A 12,500-nucleotide genomic window follows, 5' to 3' on the forward strand; every position below is an offset into this window, starting at 1 on the left:
ATAATTTGGTATCATCTGCAAACTTGGCCACCACGCTACCCACCCCTACTTCCAGGCAAAGGGAACCCACCCCTATTTGGCAAAGGGAACGTTGACTTTCAAAAGCTTCTATCGCAAAAAATCTTATTGGTCTGTAAGATCCTAACAGGCTACAAATTATGCTTCTGGTTAATAATTTGCAGCGTCTTACGAATATGGGCAACTTTGCGTCCCTTTTTTGGGCTACGGTTGTGTCTCGCAGTTTTAGTCGCATTTGGGCCCCAGGCCGGGAAGGTGGGGTGTTTGCCGCAGTTCCCCGGCCGTTCAGCCCCCCCCCCCCCTTTCCGTTCTCATCCCAGCTGCGGCACTTGAGCGAGTCAATCCGCAACGACGTCATTGAGGGCAACTTCTACGGGGCCACCTTGGCCAGCCTGCACTTCTTTGACGTGCTGGACCTCCACTTCCACTTCCGCCATGACTTGGGCAACAGGGTCAAGGACGGCGTCCACTGGAACAACGTGGTGCACCGCAGGATTACGAATCTGCTCTTGGCCCACGTGGCAGATGCGTGGGGCGTGGTGATCCCAGACACAAAGTCTCACAGAGGTGAGCCATGGGCGGCGGGGGTGTGTGTGTGTGTGTGACCATTCTACTTCTTCCTGTATCTCTCGGTTTCTATTTCCTTGAGCTTAAAGGAGGACATAAGAACATAAGAACTAGCCTGCTGGATCAGACCAGAGTCCATCTAGTCCAGCTCTCTGCTACTCGCAGTGGCCCACCAGGTGCCTTTGGGAGCTCACATGCAGGAGGTGAAAGCAATGGCCTTCTGCTGCTGCTGCTCCTGAGCACCTGGTCTGCTAAGGCATTTGCAATCTGAGATCAAGGAGGATCAAGATTGGTAGCCAGAGATCGACTTCTCCTCCATAAATCTGTCCAAGCCCCTTTTAAAGCTATCCAGGTGAGTGGCCATCACCACCTCCTGTGGCAGCATATTCCAAACACCAATCACACGTTGCGTGAAGAAGTGTTTCCTTTTATTAGTCCTAATTCTTCCCCCCAGCATTTTCAATGGATGCCCCCTGGTTCTAGTATTGTGAGAAAGAGAGAAAATTTTCTCTCTGTCAACATTTTCGATCCCATGCATAATTTTATAGACTTCAATCATATCCCCCCTCAGAAGGACACAGGACAGTCTGCCATTCTTCTTTGAAGGAGACGGGGAGGAGGAACTCCTTCCTCTCCTCACAGTGGACACTGTGAGGCAGGTGGGGCTGAGAGAATTCGGAGAGAACTGTGACCAGCCCAAGGTCACCCAGCAGGAATATAGGAGTGGGGAAACAAACCCCATTCCCCAGAGAAGAGTCCATGGCTCAGGAGGAGTGGGGAATCAGACTTGGTTCTTCAGGTTAGAATCCACTGCTCTTATCCACTACACCATGCTGGCAGAAAAGTAAACAGGAATTCCATCCATTATTTGATTTTTGCACCAGTCTTCGCCCCCATAGTGGGCTCAGAGTGGCTTCCAGAATACAATGAACTTACAACAAACATAATAAAGCACATCCTCTCTATTTATATAATAAATCATGAGCAGCAGTGGCGTAGTGGCTAAGAGCAGGTGCACTCTGATGTGGAGGAACCGGGTTTGATTCCCAGCTCTGCTGCCTGAGCTGTGGAGGCTTCTCTGGGGAATTCAGATTAGCCTGTGCACTCCCACACACGCCAGCTGGGTGACCTTGGGCTAGTCACAGCTTCTCGGAGCTCTCTCAGCCCCACCCACCTCCCAGGGTGTTTGTTGTGAGGGGGGAAGGGCAAGGAGATTGTAAGCCCCTTTGAGTCTCCTTACAGGAGAGAAAGAGGGGATATAAATCCAAACTCTTCTTCTTCTTCTCCATCCGTTGACACTTAACCAACCAAGGATGGAGCAATTTCAAGACAGTTGCCCAACTCCACGACTAACATACAATTTCAAGTTTGTTTTTCTGGGTTTTACACCTCTCCTGGGAATGCCATTTTGAATCTCTGCCTTCCCTTTATAGGCTCCTTATGGAACAAGTTATCTGTGTCCTCCAACCTACCAACGTCCTTGATGCTGCCGTTCCCTCTTCTCCCCCAGCCCCCTCGGGGTGGGGTTCACGAAGACTTCTTCTTCTGTCCGAACGCCTCAGGGGCCAGCAAGACCAACTCTGGAGTCACCTGCTTCACGGATTCCCATTTCCCCCCATTCTGGATGGATGGTATGTTTACGGGGGCTGCTCTAGAGCTTTATGGGGTCTTCAACTGATGCCAGGTCGGTCTCTGCCGACCCTTTATCTTCCCTGCCTGTCTGTGGTATTTCTCTTCCATTATGGACCAGAGTGGACTGGAGCAGATTGAGGGGAAGAGGGAGGCAATCTATTCTGCCCTTGCTGAAGCCAACTGGCTATAAGTCTTCCAGAATAAGGCGGGGTATCAATGTGAGGTGATCCTTCAGAAGCTTAAGCACTGTAATGTTCCCCAGTCCCTCAGTTATTCTCCCCTGAGACTGGAGCAGAGGTGGGATCCAACCAGTTCTCACCCCTTCTCTAGAAGTGGTTACTAATTTTTTCTGAGTGCCGAGAAGAAGAAGAAGAAGAAGAAGAAGAGGAGGAGGAGGAGGAGGAGGAGGGGAGGAGGAGGAGGAGGAGGAGTTTGGATTTATATCCCCCCTTTCTCTCCTGCAGGAGACTCAAAGGGGCTTACAATCTCCTTGCCCTTCCCCCCTCACAACAAACACCCTGGGAGGTAGGTGGGGCTGAGAGAGCTCCGAGAAGCTGTGACTAGCCCAAGGTCACCCAGCTGGCGTGTGTGGGAGTGTGCAGGCTAATCTGAATTCCCCAGATAAGCCTCCACAGCTCAGGTGGCAGAGCTGGGAATCAAACCCGCTTCCTCCAGATTAGATACACAAGCTCTTAACCTCCTGCGCCACTGCTGCTACTAAAGCAACCTCCCTGCCCAATAGGGACTGGAGGGGCGTGTGTGTGGCGGCGCCACTGTTTGAATCCCACCACCATCGGAACCTGTTATTGAAATGTTTGGATCCCACCACTGAACTGGAGGGTGTGATTTTGATATTTGGGTGTTTGGCAGGCAACTCCCCCACCATATAGTGGAGACAGAAATATGTACAGAACTTCCTATCTCTCTATGAATACCAGAAGAATTACTATTAAGGTTTCTCTCATCCTGGTGTTTTAGCTCCCTCATCGCTGGGCAGATTAATAGGTTTTTAGTTCTTAAGTTTAAAACAAATCTCTGCCTTGAGACTAGAGGAGAAAGGCGAACAATAAAGAACTAAATAAAATAAAGGATCGTTTTCCCCACACCTGAGGCTAGAAGAAGAAGGAGGAGGAGGAGGAGTTTGGATTTATATCCCCCCTTTCTCTCCTGTATGGAGACTCAATCTCCTTTCCCTTCCCACTCCCCCAACATACACCCTGTGAGGTGGGTGGGACTGAGAGAGCTCCGAAGAACTGGGGCGAGCCCAAGGCCACCCAGCTGGCATGTGTTGGAGTGCACAAGCTAATCTGGTTCACCAGCTAAGCCTCCCCAGCTCATGGCAGAGCAGGGAATCAAACCCGGTTCCCCAGATTAGAGTGCACCTGCTCCTAACCACTACACCACGCTGGTTAGAAGGGAGCGCAGCCCACAAATGGATTGTGTTGTGTAGGCAGTCACCCGGTTTACTTAGATTTGATCTGCAATGAAATCCCAACGTCTTCTGTGGCTTTTCGATCCTGTTATTTTGACCCGTCTCTCTCTCTCACACACATGTTCCTTATCCAGTTGCTCTTAACAGCTTCCAGGATAACGGGGCTGCCGCGGCTGCCATTCCCGATCCAAACCTCCTCCAGCTTCATCCTTCCTGCAGCAAAGAAAATATCTCCCTGCACTCCCGTCGGCGGAAGAGGAGGGCCCGCGGCACCAAGTACAGTCACGACTTGGTCATGCGCAGCAAGCCCTTCTGGCAGACGGACTTCTCTCCCTACAAGAGGGCCCCACCCAAGAGGTCCAGGGACACCCACGCCCAGAGGGCACGCCGTTAAGACTTCTACTGAGAGAAAACAGTGGAACGGGAAAGGCGGCGCCGACTGGAGTGGAAGCCGAAGGACTGTTCTTTATGGATTGTTCACTGGCATCTTTGCCTTTTTGCACTCATCAGCTGTCCATGAGCCTACATGGCAGGGAGGGCGTGGGAGTTGTGGAGCCAGTTGGGGCCCTGTCTGTCCAAGATGGTGTCTGTTCACACAGGGTTGTTTCTGGCAATAGGGGGGAGAGATGGTTTAGCTTTTTGTCTGAGAGAGGAAGACTTTTGGGGGGTCCTGCCCCTTCAACCCATAAATCACGGGAGGTGGGGCTGGTGACCCCTCCCAAATCGCTCCACCCCAGTCCTGTCCCGGGGATCCTGCGGTTCCACTTTGACCCCTGGCAGCTCTGTGACCAGCTGTGGTTTTTCATTAGCAAACGTGTTGCTGCTTCCTGTCTCCTGCCATCACATGCGGCAGAGAAACGGAAGACTTTTTTTTTTAATGCAACAAGACGCGGTTTGCACATTACAGCAAACTTGGGTTTGTGGCGAACCCAGGAAGTCTTCTGTTCTGGAGTGAAGGGAGGAGTGGACAACAGAGGCAGAGAACTCATGGGGACATGTGGGGTCACGTGTCCCGGGCGCACGGCAGCCAGTCACGTGGGGGGGGGGTGGAGAATCGCCCCTCTCACCTTTCCCTCGGCCCTGGCCTGCCAGGCTGCTCCTTCAGTCGGCTAAAATTGGGGAGGGGGGGAACGGGGAGTTGTGCTTGAAGCAGGTGCTGTCTTGGGCACCATTCCGCTCCCCCCCGCCCCCTGCCAGAGAAGCACCTGACACCACGGATTTCCAGAGCTCTTTCTTGTAACCGAAAGTCATTGTTGGTAATTTGGACTGAAGGCAGCCGTTGACTGAGTTCCTTGCGGGGACAGATGGACACTGTTGTTCGGGCCCGTCTCAACTTTGCGTCTGTTTCTTACTTGGAAAAAGCACAGCCTAGAGCCGTGGTGGTGAACCTTTGGCACTCCAGATGTTATGGACTACAATTCCCATCAGCCCCTGCCAGCATGGCCAATTGGCCATTCTGGCAGGGGCTGATGGGAATTGAAGTGCATAACATCTGGAGTGCCAAAGGTTCACCACCACTGTCCTAGAGACTGTAACGGGCCAGATCCTTGGTGCCAGGAAGGGGGCTTTTTATCAGCTCCGCCCCATGCCGTTTTCCCGACTTAAAATGGTTCCCCTCGCCCCCTGGAGAGGCTGCCTTCAGCAGAGAAAAAGATAAATGTCTGTATTTTGCTTTTCCGTTTGTCCTGCTGGAACTTCAAGCGGTCAGGGAGGGCAGGACAGTCCCAATTGGTGAAACATCACAGGGTAGAATAATTATTTCTCTCTCTCTCTCTCTCTCTCTCTCTCTCTCTCTCTCTCTCTCTCTCTCCCTCTCCCCACCCCCCCAGCGCTGAGGTCTTGATACATAAAATGGTACATTTGTGATGCCCGGTCTTGTGTGTAGTGTGAGCCTGAGCTCTGATCAGAGGCTTGGTTTGTCAACTGGACAGTTTGAATGCGAGCGTTACACTGAGTACAATAACTCTGGAAACTTAAAGGATTCGAGTTTTAATGACCGCTGGGATTTCTGCGGGGTGGGGCGGGCTGTTCCTCAGGAGGAGCATTTAAAGGGAAGCCCTTCCATCGGTGCCCAAGTGCTATTTTATGTTTTTTCCCCTTTTGTTTTGCTGTGTTAAAAATTAAAAGTCTAAGTTGTTCTTTATCTTGGCTCGAAGAGTGTGGGGTCTCTTCTCTCTTTGCCTAGGATAGTGTTTGGGTGGGAGGATGCTGCAGTAGTCCAGGGTTGCTACAGAGTCAGAAAGTGGCAAACTACCTCTGTTCCTTGCTACGGGGCCACCATATGTCAGCTGTGACTTGTGAGCACTTTCTACCACCCCCAGGGTTTGATCATGCTTTTAGAGAGCCAGCGAGGTGTCGTGGTTAAGAGCAGGTGCACTCTAATCTGGAGGAACCGGGTTTGATTCCCTGCTCTGCCACTTGAGCTGCGGAGGCTTATCTGGTGAATCAGATTAGCTTGTGCACTCCAACACATGCCAGCTGGGTGACCTTGGGCTTGTCACAGTTCTTCGGAGCTCTCTCAGCCCCACTCACCTCACAGGGTTTTTGTTGGGGGGAGGGAAAGGAGATCGTAAGCCCCTGTTAGTCTCCTTACAGGAAATAAAGGGGGGTATAAATCCAAACTGCTACTACTACTACTTCTTCCCTCCATTGATGGCCAGCAGGCGGCAGTGTAGAGCACTTTCATTGAGGAGTTTTGGATTTATACCCCACCTTTCTCTCGTGTCAGGAGACTCAAGGTGGCTTACAAACTCCTTTCCCTTCCTCTCCCCACAACTGACACCTTGTGAGGTAGGTGGGGCTGAGAGAGTTCTGAGAGAACTGTGACTGGCCCAAGGTCACCCAGCAGGAATGTAGAAGTGCGGAAACACATCTGGTTCACCAGATAAGCCTCTGCCATTCAGGTGGAGGAGTGGGGAATCAAACCCAGTTCTCCAGATTAGAATCCACCTGCTCTTAACCACTACACCACGCTGGCTCTCATTGGACAGCGCCAACACATTTGGTTGGTTGGATCAGAGACTCCCCCGCCCCGGGGTGTGGAAGGTGGTTGCTTGAAAGAGGAGCATCGCTCAGTGTGTTTGTGCTCAGGACCAGTTCCAGGTTTTGGAGTGCCCGGGATGGAGGAACCTCTCTCCACCACCATACAACCCGGAAAACCCACAACACCCTACTGATTCCGGCCGTGAAGGACAATACACTAGCATTCCTGTCTGTGTAATTCAACCTGGCAAGAAGCGTGGCCGTGGGTGGGCATGAAACAGTTTTCTTAAGAGAGCTGACCTAATTTCCTTAGAATGTGCTCAATCCCTGGCAAGAAATGCCCGCAGGCATTCCTGCTTTGCTATTTGCCACAGGGGGCTGGATCCTTTGTTCCTTAACAAAGTGTCTCCACTCGTCTGGTTCTTTATTTTAAAATATTTCTATGCTGCCTTTCCACTCCGATTGGGTCCCGGAGGTGGCGAAACGAATGCATGAAAACTCCTGAACAGCCTTTAAAATTAAAATAACTGGTTATTGGCCCTTGTCCTTGTCACCATGTGATGGCGAACCTATGGCATGGGTGCCAGAGGTGGCACTCGGAGCCCTCTCTGTGGGCACATGCACACAGAGTTCGTCATGTGGGGGGTGGAAAATCACCCCCCCCACACACACACACACAGATCTAGGCTGGCCTGGGCCACTGAGCACGACGTGTGCACACCGTGGTGAGCAGGGAGGACTCAGCTGGCAGGCCTGGTGCCTGTGCTCCGGTTGGCTGCTGCCCGAGGGGGGGGGGGGCACAGAAGAACAAGAAGAAGAGTTTGGATTTATATCCCCCCTTTCTCTCCTGCAGGAGACTCAAAGGGGCTTCCAATCTCCTTGCCCTTCCCCCCTCACAACAAACACCCTGTGAGGTAGGTGGGGCTGAGAGAGCTCCGAGAAGCTGTGACTAGCCCAAGGTCACCCAGCTGGCGTGTGTGGGAGTGCACAGGCTAATCTGAATTCCCCAGATAAGCCTCCACAGCTCAGGCGGCAGAGCTGGGAATCAAACCCGGTTCCTCCAGATTAGATACACGAGCTCTTAACCTCCTACGCCACTGCTGCTCCTACACGAGCTCTTAACCTCCTACGCCACTGCAGAGGAGGCAGAGATGCTAGAGAGGCACAGAGCAGTGTGTGTGGGACTTGCTGGAGGCTAGAGTAGGCTGGGCCCCGCAGAGGAAGAGGGAGCCAACCGTTTTTTTTTCTAAACTAAAACCTCAGCATTCAGGTCAAATTGCCGAGTTGGCACTTTGCAATAAGTTGCAATTGGGGCACTCGGTCTCAAAAAGGTTCGCCATCACTGGCTTAGTCCTTCAAGGGCAAGGAGAATGCTTCTTTCTTCCTCTTAAAATATACATTTATAGCAGCACTCACAGAGGAACAGACTAGCTTACAGCAAATTTAAAGGTCAAGATGTTCCAAAACAGGGGTCTCCAATCTATGATCCTCTAGATGTTCATGGACTACAATTCTCATCTGGCAGAGGTTGATGGGAATTGTAGTCCATTAATATTTGGAGGGCCAGAGTTGCTGGCAGGGGCTCATGGGAATTGTAGTCCATGGACATCTGGAGCACCATAGGTTGGCCACCCCTACTCTACCTGTACTGAGCAGGGGTTTGGACTAGGCAGCCAAGTTTGGCCCTTCCAGCTCTATGATTCTATGAGATGATGAGGATCGAACCAGGGGCTTTTCCTGCAAGCCAAGCAAACGCTCTGCCGCTGAGCCACAGCTGCAGCCCAGCACCTGCTGGAGAATCTTCCAGATTCCTTTCTGGAGAAAGTCATCAATGTGACCCAGCAATCTCGTAGTGATAGTAGTACATGTGGAACTGCAGCAGCTTCGCCAAAAGAGAGGGGCTCTCCGCTTTGACCTTCCGGAAGCCCATTCCCTCGTAGACACGCTGAGCCGCATACTGCAACATGGAAGTGCTCAGGACCACCCCCTTGTACCCTCGCTCCTGGGCAAAGCAGATGACGGTCCTGGTCAGCGCCTTGGAGAGCCCACGGCCCCTGTGTCCCTTGGCCACCGACATGCGCTTCAACTCCAGCGCCTTGCCCCACTGCGACGGGTCTTCTGGGTGAACAGCGGCCACCATCCCTACCACTTCCTCTCCGGACGTTGCCACCCAAAGGCAACAGTCTTTGGGTTCCAGGTAGGTTTTCCGGATGTCCAGCATGTCTCTGACGAGCGCAGCTTGGGTGTACTCGGCCCACACGCCCTTCATGCGCATCCATCCCGTTACCCAAAAGGTTGCCACCACTCCGCAGGAGAAGAGGAAAGAAGCTGAGACCACATAAGCCACGAGGAAGACGGCCAACAGCTGCAGGTGGATCTGAGGGCACCGGAGAACATGCCAACAGCCGACTGGAACATACTCAGCCGCGCCGTCGGAGAAGATGGTGCGCACTGCCTCGTGGTCTCTGTCCTCGAAAGCGCGGATGTGGTATTCAGCCATCATGAAGTCTCATTCGTCTTATGCTGGAAAACACATCAAGACACCGTCAACAATGGAATCCAGAGAGTGGTGCAGATAAATGTTCTCACCAGCCCTTCTAGGCTTCAAAAGATAACCAAGTTGACCCTTGAAAGGCACATTTCAGCCTTCAGCTGGATTCAACCTGGTGAACTACGCCTGCAGTGTGGAGGAATAGACTGGGCAGCGACTAGTAAGAACATAAGAACATAAGAACAAGTCTGCTGGATCAGACCAGAGTCCATCTAGTCCAGCACTCTGCTACTCGCAGTGGCCCACCAGGTGCCTTTGGGAGCTCACAGGCAGGAGGTGAAAGCAATGGCCTTCTGCTGCTGCTGCTGCTCCTGAGCACCTGGTCTGCTAAGGCATTTGCAATCTGAGATCAAAGAGGATCAAGATTGGTAGCCATAAATCGACTTCTCCTCCATAAATCTGTCCAAGCCCTTTTTAAAGCCATCCATGTTAGTGGCCATCACAACCTCCTGTGGCAGCATATTCCAAACACCAATCACATGTTGTGATTGGTGGCGAACCTTTGGCACTCCAGATGTTATGGTGGCGAACCTTTGGCGCTCCAGATGTTATGGACTACAATTCCCACCATCCCCTGCCAGTATGGCCAATTGGCAGGTGCTGATGGGAATTGTAGTCCATAACATCTGGAGTGCCAAAGGTTCGCCACCCCCCCCCCCACCCTCCCCCCCCCCCCTCCCCCCCCCTCCCCACCCCTCCCCCCCTGGCCACCCCCTTCCCCCCCCCCCCCCCCCCCCCCCCACCCCCCCCCCCCCCCCCCCCCCTCCCCCCCCACCCTCCCCCCCCCACCCACCCCCCCCCCCCCCCCCCCCCCCCCCCCCCCACCCCCCCCCCCCCCAACACCCCCCCCCCCCCACCCCCCCCCCCCCCCACCCCCCCCCCCCCCCACCCCCCCCCCCCCCCACCCCCCCCCCCCCCCACCCCCCCCCCCCCCCACCCCCCCCCCCCCCCACCCCCCCCCCCCCCCACCCCCCCCCCCCCCCACCCCCCCCCCCCCCCACCCCCCCCCCCCCCCACCCCCCCCCCCCCCCACCCCCCCCCCCCCCCACCCCCCCCCCCCCCCACCCCCCCCCCCCCCCACCCCCCCCCCCCCCCACCCCCCCCCCCCCCCACCCCCCCCCCCCCCCACCCCCCCCCCCCCCCACCCCCCCCCCCCCCCACCCCCCCCCCCCCCCACCCCCCCCCCCCCCCACCCCCCCCCCCCCCCACCCCCCCCCCCCCCCACCCCCCCCCCCCCCCACCCCCCCCCCCCCCCACCCCCCCCCCCCCCCACCCCCCCCCCCCCCCACCCCCCCCCCCCCCCACCCCCCCCCCCCCCCACCCCCCCCCCCCCCCACCCCCCCCCCCCCCCACCCCCCCCCCCCCCCACCCCCCCCCCCCCCCACCCCCCCCCCCCCCCACCCCCCCCCCCCCCCACCCCCCCCCCCCCCCACCCCCCCCCCCCCCCACCCCCCCCCCCCCCCACCCCCCCCCCCCCCCACCCCCCCCCCCCCCCACCCCCCCCCCCCCCCACCCCCCCCCCCCCCCACCCCCCCCCCCCCCCACCCCCCCCCCCCCCCACCCCCCCCCCCCCCCACCCCCCCCCCCCCCCACCCCCCCCCCCCCCCACCCCCCCCCCCCCCCACCCCCCCCCCCCCCCACCCCCCCCCCCCCCCACCCCCCCCCCCCCCCACCCCCCCCCCCCCCCACCCCCCCCCCCCCCCACCCCCCCCCCCCCCCACCCCCCCCCCCCCCCACCCCCCCCCCCCCCCACCCCCCCCCCCCCCCACCCCCCCCCCCCCCCACCCCCCCCCCCCCCCACCCCCCCCCCCCCCCACCCCCCCCCCCCCCCACCCCCCCCCCCCCCCACCCCCCCCCCCCCCCACCCCCCCCCCCCCCCACCCCCCCCCCCCCCCACCCCCCCCCCCCCCCACCCCCCCCCCCCCCCACCCCCCCCCCCCCCCACCCCCCCCCCCCCCCACCCCCCCCCCCCCCCACCCCCCCCCCCCCCCACCCCCCCCCCCCCCCACCCCCCCCCCCCCCCACCCCCCCCCCCCCCCACCCCCCCCCCCCCCCACCCCCCCCCCCCCCCACCCCCCCCCCCCCCCACCCCCCCCCCCCCCCACCCCCCCCCCCCCCCACCCCCCCCCCCCCCCACCCCCCCCCCCCCCCACCCCCCCCCCCCCCCACCCCCCCCCCCCCCCACCCCCCCCCCCCCCCACCCCCCCCCCCCCCCACCCCCCCCCCCCCCCACCCCCCCCCCCCCCCACCCCCCCCCCCCCCCACCCCCCCCCCCCCCCACCCCCCCCCCCCCCCACCCCCCCCCCCCCCCACCCCCCCCCCCCCCCACCCCCCCCCCCCCCCACCCCCCCCCCCCCCCACCCCCCCCCCCCCCCACCCCCCCCCCCCCCCACCCCCCCCCCCCCCCACCCCCCCCCCCCCCCACCCCCCCCCCCCCCCACCCCCCCCCCCCCCCACCCCCCCCCCCCCCCACCCCCCCCCCCCCCCACCCCCCCCCCCCCCCACCCCCCCCCCCCCCCACCCCCCCCCCCCCCCACCCCCCCCCCCCCCCACCCCCCCCCCCCCCCACCCCCCCCCCCCCCCACCCCCCCCCCCCCCCACCCCCCCCCCCCCCCACCCCCCCCCCCCCCCACCCCCCCCCCCCCCCACCCCCCCCCCCCCCCACCCCCCCCCCCCCCCACCCCCCCCCCCCCCCACCCCCCCCCCCCCCCACCCCCCCCCCCCCCCACCCCCCCCCCCCCCCACCCCCCCCCCCCCCCACCCCCCCCCCCCCCCACCCCCCCCCCCCCCCACCCCCCCCCCCCCCCACCCCCCCCCCCCCCCACCCCCCCCCCCCCCCACCCCCCCCCCCCCCCACCCCCCCCCCCCCCCACCCCCCCCCCCCCCCACCCCCCCCCCCCCCCACCCCCCCCCCCCCCCACCCCCCCCCCCCCCCACCCCCCCCCCCCCCCACCCCCCCCCCCCCCCACCCCCCCCCCCCCCCACCCCCCCCCCCCCCCACCCCCCCCCCCCCCCACCCCCCCCCCCCCCCACCCCCCCCCCCCCCCACCCCCCCCCCCCCCCACCCCCCCCCCCCCCCACCCCCCCCCCCCCCCACCCCCCCCCCCCCCCACCCCCCCCCCCCCCCACCCCCCCCCCCCCCCACCCCCCCCCCCCCCCACCCCCCCCCCCCCCCACCCCCCCCCCCCCCCACCCCCCCCCCCCCCCACCCCCCCCCCCCCCCACCCCCCCCCCCCCCCACCCCCCCCCCCCCCCACCCCCCCCCCCCCCCACCCCCCCCCCCCCCCACCCCCCCCCCCCCCCACCCCCCCCCCCCCC

General features: G+C 61.0%; 1 protein-coding gene across 1 annotated transcript in view; it reads right to left on the reverse strand.

Moving 5' to 3' along the window:
• Positions 1 to 7,959: 7,959 nt before the first annotated feature.
• LOC125440179 (N-acetyltransferase family 8 member 3-like) overlaps positions 7,960 to 12,500 on the reverse strand; it is a 7,084-nt gene continuing 2,543 nt past the window's right edge. Inside the window, exon 2 of the mRNA XM_048509847.1 lies at positions 7,960 to 9,154. Within this exon, the coding sequence (XP_048365804.1) occupies positions 8,460 to 9,134 (675 nt within the window). The 5' untranslated portion in view covers positions 9,135 to 9,154 and the 3' untranslated portion in view covers positions 7,960 to 8,459. The remainder of the gene's footprint in view (positions 9,155 to 12,500) is intronic.

Source organism: Sphaerodactylus townsendi, linkage group LG10, assembly GCF_021028975.2.
Source record: "Sphaerodactylus townsendi isolate TG3544 linkage group LG10, MPM_Stown_v2.3, whole genome shotgun sequence".
Classification (NCBI taxonomy): domain Eukaryota; kingdom Metazoa; phylum Chordata; class Lepidosauria; order Squamata; family Sphaerodactylidae; genus Sphaerodactylus; species Sphaerodactylus townsendi.